The 20,278-nt window shown below is 31.8% G+C and overlaps 1 protein-coding gene across 1 annotated transcript; it reads right to left on the bottom strand.

The window, feature by feature from the left end:
* Nucleotides 1–14,530: 14,530 nt before the first annotated feature.
* On the bottom strand, nt 14,531–16,503 carry LOC126891292 (uncharacterized). The gene is made up of 6 exons (XM_050660471.1): nt 16,464–16,503; nt 15,873–15,950; nt 15,712–15,789; nt 15,553–15,630; nt 15,388–15,465; nt 14,531–15,306 (listed from the first exon to the last, which is right to left on the bottom strand). The coding sequence occupies exons 1-6, from the start codon at nt 16,501–16,503 to the stop codon at nt 15,113–15,115; spliced, it is 546 nt and encodes a 181-aa protein (XP_050516428.1). The 3' UTR covers nt 14,531–15,112.
* Nucleotides 16,504–20,278: the final 3,775 nt, after the last annotated feature.

The raw sequence follows: 20,278 nt of genomic DNA, 5'->3' as shown, positions 1-20,278 counted from the left end.
AAGGGAGTCCAAATGGTAGACGTCGATATGGACGAAGGTTTGGAGACTTGGGACCACGCCCAAACGTCAAGAGGACAAATGGAAAGAAATGGACAATGCCTAGTGGACAAATGTGTACCTAATCGTGAGTACCTTTTTAGCTATTTTTTTAAATTGCATATACAGTCTCACAGATATGAATTTTTTTTATTAATATAATATAAATATAATCATTTAAGAAGAACTAGAATATAATTAAATTAGGTCAAATTTTTCGTATATTATTAAGTTTTAGAAGTATTTCACTAATTTAGAAGATTTTTTTTTTTTTGAGAATTACATATCATATTATAGATAATCTTAATCGATAGTTTTATTTTAACAGAAATATAACAATTCGTATATATTATATCGAAGAAATAATATAATTATTTTTAACCATACGAGTACGTAAATAAGTTTATTTTGATTTGATGTATTTCTGCTTTTTCTGCACTTTTTGCATAAGGAAGTTATTTTGTTTATAACAGTATTTACTATTTTTAAACTAGGTACTTCGAGTATAATATTATGATGATATGACGTGTTTGACATTGAAAATTGAAACGAATGAACTACATAGGAATTCGCTAAAGCGACAAATTTTTACGAAGGAAGTTATTATGATAAATAAAATTAGCCTGAAAAATATAAGATATTAGTATTCGAACAATATATTATGTTTATAAGGAAAGACAAAAAAAGTATTTTAAGATGTTGGAAAGAAATCGGAAAATCCAGCATAAAGGACTTATATTAGGGACGGAAATGTCTCAATCAATGAAAATGTTTGTTGAGAAATGCACGTAAATACAAAGAAATGCAAAGATTTTTACTTATGATAAATATGACAAGACAAAGAAACATATCCTAAAAAGGAAAAATTAAAAATGACTATAGAAAAGAAATAAAATTACGTACATAGGACTAATAAAATTCGTCCTCGTGATAGTGCCCACAACTACTACCATAATGGCATATGGAATTTTTATTGAGTAAACGAATTTCCTCGTGAGAGAGTGAATTATTTTTATACAATGATTTTGTGACTAAAAGAAAGTCAGTTAAGAAATGATGATGAACTGATATAAGAAGAAAAATAAAGACAAAACAAGTTATAAAAATATGTCGAAGTATCGGAGTTTATAAAGAAAAAGAAAATCCCATTTGACGAAAAAGACAAAAGAAGATTAAATATTAAGACTTAAAAAGTTGCCCTAGAGAAAGACAAGTGTTAAGGATAATTTGAAGAAGAATAATGTCAAAAGATCTGGAAAAATAGAATAATTGAAGATAATTTTGTACCTGCAGTACAAAAAGTTAGAGTACCGTAGTACCTACAGTAAAAAGTACTATTTAAGAAGAATACTTTGTATGGCTTCAAGTAACATAATTATTAGTATAATACGTATATAAAATAACTTTAAATTTCTATAATATAGATATCCTTTTTTTATTCGAATGAGGTCATGTAAGACTGTATTTCAATTAAAGAAATAGAGATTATTTTTGTGACTTAAAACTGACTATCCGCGTGAAGAAACTGAACTTCTATTTAGCTAGTAACAAAAATTTAGATTAACTATTTAGCTATTGTAGGTTTTTCTCATTAGCAGTTTTTATGTAAATATTTTAATGGACGTCCAGACTTAATATTAATTACTCAGCAATTGCAAGCTGAAATTTTTTTTATGTATATGAGATTTTCATGATATTTTAGGAGATTTTCATTATTAGGAGATTTTCATGATATTTTTTTAACAGAATATGGTCTATTTTTATTAACACTTTCTTTCGATTTTTTTTTCATAATTGAATGCTGAATTTTTTTTGATACCGACTTTTTTATTTCAATTTTTTAATATCGGTCGAATTTTAGTATAAATATTTTATAATAAAGTACAATTAAAGACAATTTAGACAATAAAAACCAACTCTTGTCAAGGAAAAGGTACAAAATGAAAATTAGAAGATATTAGCATACCCATTTCGTGTTTTGAAACTAACTGGATCTCACCTAGACTGAGTATATCAGATCAGACAGGAATTTAGGGATGCAAGATGTAGAATTTTTTTAAGCGCACAACTATCCATTTTGTCTTTTTGGAACAAACCTTCTCACGACTAAGGGCGTGCAAAAGGACCGGAAGCAAATTCAAGGGTATAAAATTGCGAAAAACTACCCATCGGGTTAGAAAATGAAGAATTTATGAAGTAAATGATATATATAAATGAAGAATTATAAAATAATACAAATATATGAAGAAGAAGATTTTTGTTTAATAGTACACTATGAAGAAAGTACTAAGTATAAAGAAAATGAAGAAATATGTAATTATTTTGAAGTACCAGACAAGAAGAAGAAGAAGAAAAAAGAGATAATTTCTAATAGAAGAATATGTAAAATTTGAGAACATCAAAATATTTGTCTTAAAGGTCTAGTAAAGAAGTAGAATTAACAAGTAAGTTCAAATGTAGGAGTTGTAATTTTTTTTTAACCTCTGAAATTAAAGTAAAGTATAAAATACAATTTCTGAATATAGATTTTCGCGAGTCATAGGGAAAGAAATAACTAAGAATAGACGATGTTTGATAATTAGTGAAATAAATTGTATATATTTGTAAATTTTGTTTATATACTTTTTTTGTAAAAATTTGTATAAATCTATACATATAACGTAATCAGTTGATGATGATAGTAAGAAAATTTTCTTCTCTTCGGGGAGGAAAAAGGAAGCACGGTATATGGCTCAGAAAATTTTCTTCTCTAAGGGGGATGATATAATGGGATTTATCTCATTATTTAGATCTTTTAGAAATCCTTAAATTAACTAAAGTATTCGTTAGATATCTATTTATAAAACAATAAACATTACGCATATTTGTTATAATAATTGCAAAGTAGAACACCTTCGTTAAAGTCCACGTTTTGCTTAGATCAACAAGGTCGATTATTTATTTTGACACACTAACGAGAATATATACAAACATATTTACAAAACGAAGTATTTGATAAATATGGGAACACGATCAGATTTGGGTCATTTAGTGGGTCAGTCGAATTAGTTAGTTAGGTTTGGGAGGTTGCTGCCGTTAGAGCAGAATAATGTCACCTATCAACTGAAAACATTTATATGGTACTAATTTAACCAAATAAAGTAAATATGAGTAGATAGTGTATTCCTGATAGTCAACCCCATCCAGTAGTATAGTAAATAACCACGTACCACCATACCGATAAGTAGGCCTCCGATAACCCGGAAGTCCGGCCAACGATTTTCATCGGGGAAAACAAACATTTTTTCACTTTGACTGAGTTTTTACCAAGAAATAAACAATGCTGTATAGTGTATGTATACAGCCTTATGTAATTTAGATGCACTGTGCATACAGGGTGGGGCATTAGTGTGACAAAGTTCAATTACTCGTTTGTCGTAAGAGATACGAAAAAAAGTTATTTAGGTAAAAGTTGAGGCACATATAGTACCATAATTTAAAAATATTTTCAAATATACAGGGGCGTGCGTATTGACAGGGTGACACAAACTTATGTTTTTTTAAATGGAACACCCTGTATATTTTTACATTTTTGGATTCTCCTCAATGTTTCCTTTCTTAAAATATAGGGTTTTGTAAGATTATACGAGGTGGCTTAAAAAGATAATTACGTTTTTTAATTTCGTAACAATATTTACACCCTGTAGAATTGTAGTGACTCGACATCAAATTTCTATTTTATGTTCAAACGATTTTTAACATAGTCTACTATTGTTAAACATTAACAGTATACCGAAATCTTTAATTTTAGTATACAGGGTGGGTCGAAACTCGGAATGAGTATTTTCTGAGTTTTCTTAAATGGAACACACTGTATTTAAGTATTACATATAATGAAATGATATTTTATGGTACTTTTTTATTTCTTAGGCATTCCCTATACCTAAATTCTTTAATTTGTAAGTTATTCGTGATCCTTTAAGCCAAACAATAATTGCAACAAAAATTAGGTGAAATTTTATTAGGTGGCCGTGAAAATATCCAATCAAAATAAATTTTCGAAAAAAAATACATAATATTATAGCCTGATCCTTAATTTATTAATATTGAATGTGATATCCAAATACATTCGTAGTTAAGGTTGTTGGTGCTTAAAATATTAATCAAACGTACAAAATTCTCCCTAGTTGGCCATGACATAAAATTTTGTGTCATAGCCAATTTTTGATTGAATATTAAGTCCACCTAATAAAATTTCACGTAATTTTTGTTGCAATTAATGTTTGGCTTAAATAATCACGAATAACTTACAAATGAAAGCACTTAGGTATAGGGAGTGCTTAAGAAATAAAAAAGTACCATAAAGTATCTTTCATAATATTAAAATACAGGGTGTTCCATTAAAAAAAAAACTCAGAAAATACTCATTCCGAGTTTCGACCATCCCTGTATACTAAAATTAAACATTTCTCTATACTGTTAATGTTTAACAATAGTAGGCTATATTAAAAATCGTTTGAACATAAAATAGAAATTTGATCTCGAGTCACTACAATTCTACAGGTTGTAAATATTGTTACGAAATTAACAAAAAAACGTAATTATCTTTTAAACCACCTCGTATAATATTACAAAACCCTATATTTTAAGAAAGGAAACATTAAGGAGAATCCAAAAATGTAAAAATATACAGCATGTTCCATTTAAAAAACATAATTTTGTGCCACCCTATCAATACACACGCCCCTGTATATTTGAAAATATTTTTAATTTATGGTCCTATCTGTGCCCCAACTTTTACCTAAATAAGTTTTTTTCGTATCTTTTACGACGAACGAGTAATTGGACTTTGTCACACTAATGCCCCACCCTGTATGTATTTTGTTTTTGCAATTATAATGTGTACTAATTTGTTTATTATTTATATATATTTTATTAGTTTTTGCCATATTTTTCGGCTAACCCGGATTTTCGATAACCCGGATCGGCCGCGGTCCCGATTAATCCTACTTATCGAGGTTCCACTGTACATATAATTTTAAATTTGTAATATTTGTAAATATTTATTGCAATAATTTTTTGTTTCATCATTGATATTACCTTCAATAAAGAAGACTACTCTTCAGGGTTCTGTACGGAAAAAGTGCAAATTATCTGAAGATAAGGACATACAGGACATAAAAGATAAAATGAATCAGTCATATACCCTTTTACAAAATTCAGCTAACAAACCCGTGAAAGATCAAAACGTTTGTACTATATATGGTGAACTGATCGCAGCAAAACTGAAAACTATGGATGAGACGAGAAGGGAAATATGTATGTATCGCATTGACAACATAATATATGACATGAAAATGCAATCTGACTACCAAATTCTTTATGGTCAGAAAGCTCACGTTCACCAAGCATTCCGTTATCCTCACCACAAATATCACTTCATAGTGATGCAAATTCTGAAGTTTTTTCGCCCCAGAATCAAGATGAATAAGTTCAAAATGATGGTGACATTAAAGAGTCTCGAATTTTGGCAACTTATTTTACTTCTTTTTAATGATGTGATGTATTATTTTCTTCTAATAAACTCTGTTTAAACAGAGTACCTTTACAACATCCTGTAGAACTGAGACAATAACATGGCAAACTTCAGGAACTATCTGAGAAATAACTTGTGGGGAAACTTTGAACAAGTAGTGAAGGCTTTTGAAACTCTCTCCTGATGCTAGAAATCGGAGAGTTATGGCAAGGCGCTCATTTGCTGGAATCGACTTTCTCCACTTTGTATCTTTGTTACTAATTACTGGTCCCACTTTAGAAAGTAGATAATTACAATCTTCACTGCACATCCGACAGAAATTTTGGAATTTTCCAGATGGTTCTTTTAGGAGGTCTGCCAATAAGTTTGTGCCACTATACCTAAATCCAAACATATGTATTTCAACAAACTTATCTTGTTACACACATGCAAGTAAAACATTCTGTCATTTTAATACCTACCGTTGCGTTGTCTACTGTGATTAAGTGACACCATCCACCACCTACTTCTTCTTGGCTTTTGCTTTTTTTCTGCTATTTAACCTTTTAACTGCCAACGTTCCCATTTTGGGAACATCTATTAAAACATTGTTTTAGGATTGTTTATGCAATTATTTTTGTAAATCGCACTACGTAATGTTTTGTAAAGGTAAGGGGCTTGCTAGTTTATCAAAAAATTTTACTTAGATTTGGGTTCATTTTCTTAAAAAAAAAGTAAAAAGCACAAAAATTCAATTTTTTTAATCGTTTTACGGTTCTTGTCATCAAGTCAGCAAAAATTATTCTATGGCTATTATGTTTTCAAGTAAGGTAGCCAATTGACTGCCTTAGTAAATAGTTTATACTGCGCTTGAATTCTTTCATTACTTTTTGAAAAAAATTGTCGGAATTAGCCATGTCCCAAAATGGGAACGTTGGCATCGTTGAGTACCTAATATATCCTAATAAATTATAATGTCGTTTCTGTTAGCTCGTAAATTTTCAAGGGCAATAACGATTAGTGCAATCGCCTTTTAAGTGCATAATAGGAATTTAAGAATAACAAACAGTCGATCAGAGCTGTTCAAGAAGAACACACTAGTCCAGAGAAATAAGATATTTCTCGTGACACATCCCCCTCCAGGCCGAAACCAAATTTTTTGAGTAGTATCTATATTAATAACCTATATGTTTCCTGCAGTCGATTTTGATGATATACATAGTTATAAACAAATGAAGATCAAAAAACGCTAAATTTTCGCTTTTTTCGTCTATTACTAAAAAGTGAAGCATTTTAAACGAATTTGAGAGTAAGAAACTAATAAATCATATAAAAAACTTCAATATGGCGTTCGCTGCATATCTGTATCCTTATTTGTTGCTTAGAAAATTGCAAAATAAGTCATAAATTTTGAGATTTTATAAACGTTCATAACTTATGTAAAAATTAAGTTAGAACTTTCTTATTTCACAGAATGCTGAGACTCCTGCTTAAATTATATTCTAAATTTCAAAGCAATTGGTCAAATAGTTTAAAAGTTATTTAATTTGTTTATCCCAAATTAATGTTTTTTGCGACACTATAAGTCAGAAAACGATGAGGTTATAGTAATACTTCTGACAGTTTACGAAAGAAGATTTATGCTATTAACTTAATTTAAAAAAAAATGACAAAAAATAATTTTAAATAGTGTAAAATTATTTTGCAAGAACATGTCGATTTTTTGCTTATAAACAATTAGAATAACTTTTTAACCGTTACCTGTAGAAAAATTATTTTTCCATATTTAGAAAGACTGAATTTTTATACACATTTATAAAGAAAAACAATTGTCCTAGCACAATTAGGGACGAAGTTAGCACCCTTCTTTTTTCAATGCACAGCAGCTTTGTTTATAACAACTAAGAAATAAAATTAGCCGCATTTGAAGGATCATACTTCAAAGTTTTAACTTACCAAGTATACAAAAGATTTCCTTTCAAGGAAATCGTCCACAAAGTTTAAAAATGTGGCCCTTAAAATCGGCCGGCGTTGAAACTTGGGATAGCGATGAGAGGGGGGAAGGAGCTGTTAACTGTATCTCTGGTTCTCGATTATTTATTTCGTTGCTTCTTTTTTTAATTTGTATGTACTTTTTACGTACATTACGAATAGGCGTTATTTAAATAAATTAATTGTTATATACACCATCAAATTTGTTTAAACAATTTTTTTCAATTTTTTAAATAATATTTGATGTAACTTTTATTGTAAAATGTACATATTAGTTATACAGGGCGTAACAAAAATACAGGCCATAAATTAAATCACATATTCTGGGACCAAAAATAGATCGATTGGACCTAACTTACCTTAATACAAATGTGCACATAAAAAAGTTATAGCCCTTTGAAGTTACAAAATGAAAATCGATTTTTCCAATATATCGAAAACTATTAGAGATTTTTTATTGAAAATGGACATGTATCATTCTTATGACAGGAAGATCTTAAAGAAAAACTATAGTGAAATTTGTGCATCCCATAAAAATTTTATGGGGGTTTTGTTCCCTTAAACCCCCCAAACTTCTGTGTACGTTCCAATTAAATTATTATTGTGGTACCATTACTTAAACTCACTGTTTTAAAACTTTTTTTGCTTCTTAGTATTTTTGGATAAGGCAGTTTTTATCGAGTTGCGGCTTTTTTTTTTAATATGTTTACATAAAAATTTTATGGGGGTTTTATTCCTTTACACCCCCCAAATGTTTGTGTACGTTCCAATTAAACTATTATTGCGGTGCCATTAGTTAAACACAATGTTTCTAAAACTTTTTTGTCTCTTAGTATTTTTTCGATAAGGCACCTTTTATCAAGATGTGGCTTCTTTTTTAATATGGTTCAAAATATGCCTAAAAATGTAAATTATAAATAAATTTTCATACGATTACTAAGTCCCCATAATCGTACTTAACCATATTTACAAATATGTGGTGGATTTGACTAATATTCAAAATATCTCAATAAAAACTGACTTTTCGAAAAAGTACTGAGAGGCAAAAAAGTTTTAAAAACATTGTGTTTAACTAATGGTACCACAAAAATAATTTAATTGGAACGTACACAAAAGTTTGAACGTACACAAAAAGACACCCCATAAAATTTTTATGGGGTGTCAAAATTTTACTATAATTTTTTTTGTAAGATGCTCCTGCCATAAAAATACCACATGTCTATTTTCAATAAAAAATCTCGCGGAATTTTCGATATATTGGACAAAATCGATTTTCATTTTGTAACTTGAAAGGGCTGTAACTTTTTTTATGTGCATATTTATACTAAGGTAAGTTAGGTTTAATCGAAGTATTTTTGGTCCCAGAATATGCGATTAAATTTATGACCTGTATTTTTGTTACGCCCCGTAATTATTATATACTAATCCTATTCAATTATTCCTAAATCTAACATTGGCTTATAATATTGAATTGAAAATAAAAAACATCAAATAAACTAAGTTTTATTTCTTAATAAACATGCTACTAGAAAACGAAAAATGAAATGTAACAAAATTAGAGAGAGGATAAAAAGAACAAAATTATTTTCAGAAACTTTCTACAACATTGTAATAATTGTATCTTACAAGATTGAAAGTTATAATTTTAAGATTGCAAAAAAGTAAAAATTAAGATATTTCATACATTTTGGTATTATAACAAGACTATTAAAATAAAATTAAGGAGATTTATTTAGGAATACTTGTATTTTTATGAAAAACGTAACAATTATCAGTTACCTATTTATTATAAGTTATTGTAAAGTCAAGTGCATATGATCCAATCCTATGATTGCCAACCAAGTCATCCTAAAAATATCGTAAAAGAATTTCCAAAAATTGTTTACACAATTTACATAGTTATTTAAATAACCACTTTATTAACAAAAAACAAAAAACATATCCGTAACGTACGCAAAGAGTACATACAGATTAAAAAAAGAAACTCCAAAATAGATAATAGAGAAAGATAGAGGTTTTGGTTATCGAAGTCCATAAACTATTTATATCTCTGTACTAACAAGTACTCGGTGCAATCAGTTTTGCAAGAGCAGATAGTTTATTTTAATAAAATATCTGGTATAAAGATATGCCATGGGCAAGGGGGGGTGCCCCCCCTAGCTTTTCGGGTGCTATTAACTATATATGGTTATCCAAAGTATACAAAATATAATGTGCAACATCTTCACGTCTGCCCCCCCTGAAAATTTTTATATGGGCGCCCGTGTATAAAGAAGATATGTTGATCGGATTGATACTAACAGTTCTTAGCTTAATTTCCAACCCCAATCAATTACGTTTATCTCTTGTTTGGTGGTTCTGTAACTTCAGTTTTTCATTCATCTAATAGCATGTTTACCAAAAAATAGTGTACCAAAATCTCATTTGAGATTTTCTGATTTCCATAGACCAATACTATTTTTAGAAACAATTGAATGGGATAATTTGTTTTTTCATACTTTAAATTATTACTTTGTTTACTAAGTTTACTTTGTTTACTAATTATTACTAAGTTTAATAAAAAACTATGTATTATTATATTATTCATAAATATTCATGTTTTGTGATTAAAATTACTTAAAATATTATAAAAAAAGTTGAAAAAAAATTGTTTAAACAAATTTGATGGTGTATATAACAATTAATTTATTTAAATAATGCATACTCGTACTGTACGCAAAAAGTACATACAAATTAAAAAAAGAAACGTCGAAATCCATAGGCGAAAACAAGAGATACAGCTAATAGTTCCTTCCCCCTTCTCACCGATCTCCCAAGTTTCAAAATCGGCCGATTTTAAGGCTCACATTTTGAAGCTTTGTGTAAGATTTGTTTGTAAGTATATATTTTTTATATTTGGTACATTAAAGCTCTGAAGTATGTTCTTTCAAATGTGACTGATCTGATTTCGTAATTGTTATAAAGAAAGCTGCTGTGACTTAAAAAAAGGGGAGGGGGCAACTTCATCCCTAATTGCCATAGGACAATTTTTTCTTTTTTTAAATTTGTATAAAAATTCAGTCATTCTAAATATGAAAAAATAATTTTTCTACGGGTAATGGTTAAAAAGTTATTCTAATTGTTTATAAGCAAAAAATATATTGCAAAATAATTTTGCGATACTTAGAATTATTTTTTGTCATTTTTTTTTAATTAAATTATGAGCATAAATCATCTTCTTTCATAAACTATCCAAACTATTACTGTAATTTCATCATTTGCTGACTTACAGTGTTGCAAAAAACATTAATTTGGGATAAACAAATTAAATAACCTTTTGTTGCAAAACAATAAATTGTTATGAAATATAGTGTATAATTTAAGCACCAGAAGTCCCAGCATTCCATGTAATAAGAAGGTTCTAAGTTAATTTTTACATAACTTATGAATATTTATAAAAACTCAAAATTTATGAATTATTTTGCAATTTTCTAAGCAACCAATAAGAATAGACATATTCAGCGGACGCCATATTGAAGTTTTTTATACGATTTATGAGTTTCTCACTCTCAAATTTGTTTAAAATGCTTAAGTTTTTGGTTATAGACGAAGAAAGCTAAAATTTACCGTTTTTTGATCTTCATTTGTTTATAACTATGTATATCATCAAAATCGGCTGCAGGAAACATATAGGTGATTAATATAGATGTCCATACTACTCAAAAAATTTGGTTTCGGCCTGGAGGGGGTTGTGTCACCAACATGATATTTTTTTTCCTTATTTCTCTGAACTACACGTGTACTTGGTTTTTTTCTGTCTGCATTGTTTACGCTGAGAAGGTTAGAATGGATACAATAGCATTTTATGGGTAAGTTTACAAAAATAATTTTTCAATTAGGGTCTAATTCATCAGTTTTTCTTAAGTCTTCCTTCTTTCTTAAAGTAAGTACATAACTAAAAATAAAAATTCATTGGTTCAGTTTCTTCTGATACATATGTTTTCATATTGTTTACTGAGAGCACCGAAGGCTTTTTAGAAAAAAAATAAACTATTATGTAAAATAAGACAGTCTTATTTTACATGTACCGTTCTATTGAACCATGTTTCTTAGATATATCATTGTTTTAGAAAATCTGTACGCCGACACAGACTATTACGGGATGCTTTGGAAGATGTGGAAACCTCAATATCCTCTAACATTGATGTTGTAATACTTCCTCCCACTTCAGGAGACCGAGATATTGATAGTGACGAGGACACTCTTGATGACCAGATTTTGGACGTGGTTGACATGCCAATAGAGGTTCCTGGGGAGGTAGAAATTCACGATGGTGATGCCGAATCAGATGACGAAGAAGAATCAGTTGGAAGTCAAGCATCACAAAAATGGAGGAAATCTGAAAAAGTGGCAATCCAACAAGAAGCCCAAGATCCACCTAAAGTAGGAGCCGAGCATATGGGTAAAACCGAGTTTGAAATATTCTCTTTGTTTTTTACTCCAGAAATTATTAGTTTTATACATAATCAAAGCGAAACTTACGCTCGAAGGGATCAACATTTTCATAATTTTATAGTTTCTGATGAAGATATTCGTCAGTTTATTGGCTTGCTCCTGATTAGCGGATATCATCATCTACCCGGCGAAAATGACTACTGGTCAACGGCTGATGACATGCTGGCTCCAATATTTGCAAAAACAATGAGCCGTGAAAAATTCAGAATAATAAAGCGATATCTTCACGTTTGTGACAACTCTAATTTAGCTCACTCAAAAGTAGCTAAAGTTTTACCACTTTTCGAAAAATTAAAAATTAATATTCAGCAGTTTGGAGTTTTTCATAAACATGTAAGCATTGATGAATCAATGGTTCCATATCGTCGTCTTAGAAGCCAATAAGTCTAACACACAATAGTACAAACTAGAGAAATCGACGATTAAAGATTTTCGCGTGCTGAAAACCGAACATTTTTAATCATAACAAGTTAGTTTTTTGCTATAGAAAGTTAAAACTCACAACATACTTTGTTTATGGTCAAACTTATCATATGTCAATGAAACTTATCATATGTATATCAATGTTCATAATGACATTGTTAATAAAATGTGAGAGTTTAGTTGCTTAGTATTATTGACCGCCGACATTATTAATGTAATTGGTTACTCCACTATTCGACTATACCGCATAGGTCTTTTGGCCACTACAGGAATGAACGAAATTGGGAATTTAGCAAACATGGTGATCAAATTTTTTGTTAGTGAAAATCGAGTATGTTTTTAAATCAAGTTTATTTTGATATAACTGAATTTAAAAAAAATTAAAATTAAATCTAAGTATAGTAACTAGGTATTTTGTATAACTAAATTAAAAAAAAAACTAAAATTAAATCTAAGTATAGTATCTAGGTATTTTGATAATAACTAAATTAAAAAAAAAATTAAAATTAAATCCAAGTATAACTAGGTATAACATTTCTCGTCTTCGGAATTATTGTCTGTGGGAGGTTCCTGACCTTCTTCCAAGCTGTTGTAGAATGCATGGTAAGCAGAAGGTATGCTGCCTTGCACACATAACTGTTTCAGGTCCTTCAGCTTTGAGGAATCAATCTTCAATTTTCTACTGTAGAGTTTAGCTACATCGTGTTGGTTGTTTCGCCGGCGTCGATGTATTCTTAGTGATTGAAAAGTTTCCTGGTTGAGTTGTTTTTTAAAGAATATTACTTCTGGATCAGATTTTCGATACTGAAACCATTTTACATGGAGCCAGTTCATAGTTTCATACTCAGCCTTAGTCTTATTAGTTATAACTTTTGTAGAGTATGATTTAAAATCTAAAAAATCGGTATGATGCAGTTCCGTTACTTTGTAGTAAGGCTGCGATATTTTTGCCGTGCGAGCAATAGTGTACCATCCCTCCGGAGTGAATACATCGATTTTTCGACCTCTCGATTCTATCGCAGAGTGAACGCTGTCACACTCCATCTCTGAATGACCTGACTCAATGAATTTCTGATTGATGACCTCAATAGACAAATCCCTTACAGCACGGAGAAACATCGTAGAAACGATCGAGTTTCTATTTTGACCAGTGGCGGTATCAGAGTAGAAGGTTATCTCCTTAACTTCCGGCTTTAATTCTGAAACAAGTTTCCATAGACATGTGGCAGTCTCCGAAGATCCTTTCGCACCTTCTCCTTCATGCCACATATAATTGGTTGCTTCAGAAGTTCCAAAGTTATAGATTGTGAAATTAAATGTCTTTAATTTTCTTTTATAGTATAACTGACCGATTTGTAGACTGGGAGATAGTAGAATTTTTTCCATATCCATCGTAAAAGAAATGAAGCTATGGTCAGTCTTTGCTCTTGTTTTGTCTTGTTCCTTGTGAAGTCTGGCTTCATCTTTTCTTGTTAGGTGTAGATTGTATTCATCTATAATTTTATCTTTATCATTTGGGAGCATATTTTTCACCTGTGTACAGTAATCGCATTGGTCTTTTTTTGGCTTGTAGAATCCATAATTGAACTCTTGATGTAAAAATGTGCTTGTAATAACTTGCCTTTTCAGCTTGCACATTTTTTTCGTTACAAAATTGTACGTAATCCAGGTACAACATATTTTCACTTAAACCAGATTGTAGGTACTGCCTTTTAGTGCTGCCTTTTAGTGCTGCTCCTACAGTAGTGGAAGGCCACGACTGTAAGTGATTTTATGTGCTCTCTTATAACATTTTTGACTTTCTCTGTTTTTTTGTTTGGTGGTTCCTTTTTACCACGCCGGTCTGACTCTGTAGTGCCTTCTGGCGTCTTCTTTGATAGTGCCGTCCGAACTTTTTGAGCAGAAATATTTAGTGTGGCCAAAAAAACTGTTTTGCACACTTGGATTTTGTTTCCATCTACAGTTAAGCTGAAAGCTAATGTGTTATTTCGTCTAGATTCTGCTTCACCTTGATATCGCCTTTTCACGGGCATACTTGACACACATTTTGCAATAAAACTCCACGTTAGTTGTTCACATTCCATTTTTAGGTATTCTTCGAGTACTTTCTTTCTGTTTTCGTGGGATATTTTATCATTGCATTTATAATGACATTTGCAGTTGACTGGTGTCAGCGTTTTAGCAGGTATTTTCCTTCCAGCTCGGTTCTCGAATTCTTTTCCCATCATTCTTAGTTTTTTCTGCTTGTTTCTTTTCCAATCTTTTGGGTTTCTTTTGCGTTTTCTAGTCGAGCTCTCTTCAGTAGTTACAGCAACATTTTCATTGGTTTGTGTCCGACTCAACACTCTTCTCGTTTCTAGAGAACACGGTTCGTCGTCTTTGTCGCTGTTGGAGACATAACATGACGATAATGAAGACTGTGATGTCTCCTGAATAGTATGTGATACGCTAGGCTCTTTGTTTACAAATGATTGATCTGAATCTGCTCCTTTTGAACCTTCTGTAAAGTCAGTCACTGTTTCGCGTTGTTCTGGGTCTGAAAATCAAATGCTGGTCTTAGTAATGTTAATGGCATAATAGGGAACAAACTATAGTTATTGAAATGAGCTTTCCACTTACTCTGAAAGTCCTCGTTTCGCTCTGACAAAACATTCTGCAATACTGTTAAGTCAGTTACTGTTTCACATTGTTCTGGGCCTGAAAATCAACGCTAGTCTTAGTAATGTTAATTAATGTTAATAGCATAGTACTGAACGAACTATAGGTATTGAAATGAGCTTTCAACTTACTCTGAAAGTCCTCGTTTCGTTCTGGTAGAACATTCTGCAATACTGTGAAGTTAGTTACTGTCTCACTTTGTTCTGGGTCTGAAAATCAACGCTAGTCTTAGTAATGTTAATGGCGTAGTACTGATTAAACTATAGATTTGAAATGAGCTGTCAACTTACTCTGAAAATCCTGGTTTCGTTCTGGCAGAACATTCTGCAATACTGTGAAGTTAGTTACTGTCTCACTTTGTTCTGGATCTGAAAATGAAACGCTAGTCTTAGTAATGTTAATGGCATAGTACTGAACGAACTATAGGTAGGTATTGAAATGAACTTTCAACTTACTCTGAAAGTCCTCGTTTCGTTCTGGTAGAACATTCTGCAATACTGTGAAGTTAGTTACTGTCTCACTTTGTTCTGGGTCTGAAAATCAACGCTAGTCTTAGTAATGTTAATGGCGTAGTACTGATTAAACTATAGATTTGAAATGAGCTGTCAACTTACTCTGAAAATCCTGGTTTCGTTCTGGCAGAACATTCTGCAATACTGTGAAGTTAGTTACTGTCTCACTTTGTTCTGGATCTGAAAATGAAACGCTAGTCTTAGTAATGTTAATGGAATAGTACTGAACGAACTATAGGTATTGAAATGAACTTTCAACTTACTCTGAAAGTCCTCGTTTCGCTCTGACAGAACATTCTGCAATACTGTGAAGTCAGTTACTCTTTCACTTTGTTCTGTGCCTGAAAATCAAATACTGGCTTTAGTAGTGTAATTTATACAGCTATAGTAGACATTAAAATTATTTTACAATGTAACAATAAAGTCCCTTTTCGGAAGTCGTAAAATGATTGATTTCCTATGTACGCAGTTTATTGACGTGAATGACTTTATTAGTATGTAGCTTTTTAAGTTCATCGTTTTTATTAAATTTTTTCAACATTTGTAAATAAAATGCGAATTTTTCAAAAATACACGTTCCTTATTATCATGCTGTTTATTTTGCTTAAATGATATGCAATGTGTAGACGAAGATTTCATATATCAAAATTAATCATCAAGTCATTTCATTTGCTTAAAGATCCAAGCCGGTTCTGTGGTCTTCTTTCTTCACCCCCCGTTCCGCCGATAGACAAATTGTGATTCATTGTAAAAATAATTTTAATGTGTACTATAGAATACCTCTTCGTAATAATTAAGAAACCAGAGTTTCCATATATTTTTTTATTGATTTAGGAAATAAAACAGCTACTTACCAGGAACATTTTCTTGTCGTGATAAAGCTGCTTCAACCATTTTTTTCACACGAGATGACCTAATGATACTTGCGCCAGATCTATGCCATGTTGAACTGTTATTCATGTTTTATTCTTGTTTTTGAAAACCAAAACTTACAACTTGTAGTAAAACTTAATATAGATACGAAAAACAGACTGCTCACTACTCACTCTACATAAAATAGCATTCAACTAATGGTTAAAAATTTGTCAGTCAGTGTTATCTTACGCATTTGTGCAGGACCGAGTGAGACACTTGATGATTATCGCACAAGAATGTTGTTATGTTTCCTAGAAGTACATAGTCTAATCGAGTCTTATCTCACAGTACAATAGATGTGGCAGTGGTCAACCATTCTAAGTGCGCTTGGGCTAGTTGATCACTGAAATATTTATTCGATGAAGCATTTTACTTTTGGAGGCAAACAAGACGATGCAGCATAGAATTTTTCATCACTTTTGTCAATGTGACTTGGTATTATTAACAATTTTCTATATAAGGCCCAGAAAATTTTTTTAGGCTTAGAATTAATGACCACCATTTTATTCAGTGGATTCTAAAAAAAATTGTGAACTTAGCTCATTTTGTTAAATTTGTGGGTTAGACTAGTTGGCTTCCAAGACGACGATATTATGGCCATCACTCAGCTAAAATGTTTATAAAAAATAAACCAATTAGATTCGGATTCAAACTATGGATGCTCTGTGGAAATGATGGATATCCATATAACTTTGATATTTACTGCGGAAAATCGGGAAATGCTCAAACTCCATTAGGAACTCGAGTTGTAAATAATATGTTAGAAATTCTGCAAAATAAGAACAGCCATGTTGTATATTTCGATAATTTTTTCACCAGCTACTTCCTTCTAAAATCTTTATCAGAAAACGGTATACGGGCTTGTGGTACAGTCCGAGAAAATAGGATCAACAAATGCCCTTTAGTTTCATCGTTAACCATCAAAAAACAAAATCGAGGGACCTATGATTACAAATCAGATGGCGATGTTATTTGTGTCAAATGGAATGACAATTCTCCTGTAATAGTCGCAAGTAATCATTTTGTAGTAACCCCTGTTCAAAATACCACCAGAAGAGTGAAGTCTGAACATAAAAAAGATGTAACTCAACCAAATTTGATAAGACAATATAACATTGGAATGGGTGGTGTTGACCTTTTTGATCGTTTAGCTGCTTCTTATCGTCCCCGACTTAGATAAAAAAAATGGTGGTGGAACTTGTTTGCTCATGGATTGAATTTGGCTGTTGTGGCAGCTTTTCGCTTTTTTCAACATGTGAATGCAGGAACAAATATAACACACCTTGAGTTTCGCAGAAACGTTGCTCTAGCACTTATAAAAGCAGGTTCAGGTCAAAGAAAAAGAAAAGGCGGTCCATCTGTCCCTGTTCTAAGCGACATAAAATTTGACGGGATAAATCACATTCCCGAAGGCACTAACCAAGGGCGTTGTGTTGTGTGCTATAAAAATACTAGACTTCAGTGCAGTAAGTGTGAAAAGCGACTTCATAAAAATAAATGTTTCGACCAATTTCATACACCTAATAAATAATTGTTTTATATTTTATCTTATTTTTACTTATTTTAGACATTTGTGCTAATAATAAACCTTTTTTCAAACAGTTAAGTATTTTATTTTTAGAAAATACATAATACCTTACATGCCAACGTTCCCAAAATGGGAACATGATAGAGACAAAATACAGCAGCAATATTTTTTTTACCTCAAAATCTATTAAAATATGTCAAAACCAAAAGACATTTTACATATTATCTGTTTATTCCAAATATTTCGTATAGCCGCCAATAAAAGGTTAATAATAAACTTCCACCAGACATAATGACAAAAGCAGCTGAATTTATAAGAAGCTCTGTATCACTATCCATTCTGTACCTTTTTTTGTTCGTTTAGAATATATTTGTTGTTCCCACGTTGTTTAACGAACACTATTATGAGCACTCAAATATTTGATATTTAGCAAGCACTTGTTCAGTATTTGCCAAATACCGCATATCTGGCACCGCCTTAATGTTACTTCATGGTATTATGTAAATACGAAGGATAATCCTGCAGATTTACTAACACGTGGGATGACACCTTCTAACTTAGTTTCCTCAAATTTTTGGTTTCATGGACCTTCTTGGTTGATTCAAACTGAATCTCAATGGCCAACAAACAATACACAACAATCTACTATGATTCTTCCTTAAAACCTTCCTGAAGTTCGAAACACGAGCTGTTCCGTTACCAATACTGTCAACAGATTCGATGCCTACATTATTGAGTTAATCAACACACATTCTTCATTTTTGAAATTACAGCGTGTATTCGCTTATGTTTTAAGATATATGAATAATCTTAGAATTCATGACAGCTCCTCTCGACAGCTTGGTCCTCTAACTGTCGCTGAATAGAATCAAGCGCTCTTCTTTTTGATTCGTACTATTCAACGTTACCATTTATCTGAAGTTATCTTCTTCTAAACCTCTTAACCGAAGAAATAAATTATTATCCCTACATCCCTTCGTCACCACTCACGAGGTAATACGTGTTGGAGGTCGACTACAACATTCCAACTTTGATTTTGGTAAGAAACACCCAATTATTCTCCCTTCAAAATGTCACTTTACAAACATCATAGCACGCTCTGAACACATTAGACTTTTACACACTGGACCACAAGCTCTATTATCAGCTCTGACAGAGAGATTTTGGCCTCTAGGGGGGCGCAACCTGGCAAAACGTGTGGTTCGCGAATGTATACAATGTTTCAAGGTAAATTCCAAACCTGAATCACACCTCATGGGAAATCTTCCTGCTTCTCGTGCCACTCCCTCTCGGCCTTTTGCGATAACTGGTTTAGACTATGGTGGCCCATTCCTACGACGTGATCTTAAGGGTAGAAATTTCAAAACAACTAGAGCTTACATTTCACTTTTCGTGTGCTTCACCACGAAGGCTGTACACTTAGTAGAGTTAGTCAGCGATCTCACAACTGAGTGCTTCCTAGCATGTCTACATCGCTTCACTTCCGAGACGTGGTGAATGCAATGAAATACATTCTGACAACGCGACTACATTCGTAGGAGCTAACAACGAACTAAACAAATTTCTTTCTTCGCACGCGAATAGCATCGCAGATGGTTTATCAAAAGATGGTATTCAGTGGAAGTTTATACCACCCAAATCTCCTTACTTCGGGGGCATTTAGGAGGCTGGGATTAAATCTACAAAACAACATTTAAAAAGGGTACTGGGTAACGCTTCGCTAACTTTTGAAGAATTTAATACAGTATTATGTCAGATAGAAGCATGCCTCCATTCTCGTCATTTTTGTCCTCTTTCACATGATCCCAATGATCTACCTCCTCTCACACCCGCATACTTTCTGATTGGAGAGAACCTGATGGCGCCGCCTGATCGCCAGTTACATGATGTGGCTGAACACCGACTTTCAAGGTTTCAACGACTACAATCAATGGTGCAGCATTTTTGGACCAGGTGGTCCAAGGAATATGTATTCAAATCCATAAGGAAAAATTTCCCGTAACTGGCTGTATACCATTAATTACAAAAATTGAAGAAAGACTTCTGTGTAAAAGGTATATTTATTAAAACCCCAATAAAGGGCTACATTAAAAGACAGAACGTTTTCGCTCTAAAGAGAGCATCATCAGTGTTCTAAGCCTAAAATAAGTACAACCATAATTAGTGAAGACAAGAGTAAAAAATTTTAAAGGTTGACCAAGATAAAAAATTAGGTTATACTTACAA

Source organism: Diabrotica virgifera, chromosome 9 (genome assembly GCF_917563875.1).
Source record: "Diabrotica virgifera virgifera chromosome 9, PGI_DIABVI_V3a".
Taxonomy (NCBI): domain Eukaryota; kingdom Metazoa; phylum Arthropoda; class Insecta; order Coleoptera; family Chrysomelidae; genus Diabrotica; species Diabrotica virgifera.
Note: the sequence above shows the minus strand (reverse complement) of the source record. Positions and strands in the feature narration are given on the sequence as shown.

Excerpts from the sequence above, each read along its gene's own strand:
- LOC126891292 (XM_050660471.1), bottom strand. The coding sequence starts at position 16,503 with ATGGTTGAAGCAGCTTTATCACGACAAGAAAATGTTCCTG. Across the intron at positions 15,631-15,711 it reads ACGAAACCAGGATTTTCAGA|ACCCAGAACAAAGTGAGACA; the intron begins GTAAGTTGACAG and ends GTTGATTTTCAG. Across the intron at positions 15,466-15,552 it reads ACGAAACGAGGACTTTCAGA|ATCCAGAACAAAGTGAGACA; the intron begins GTAAGTTGAAAG and ends TTTCATTTTCAG.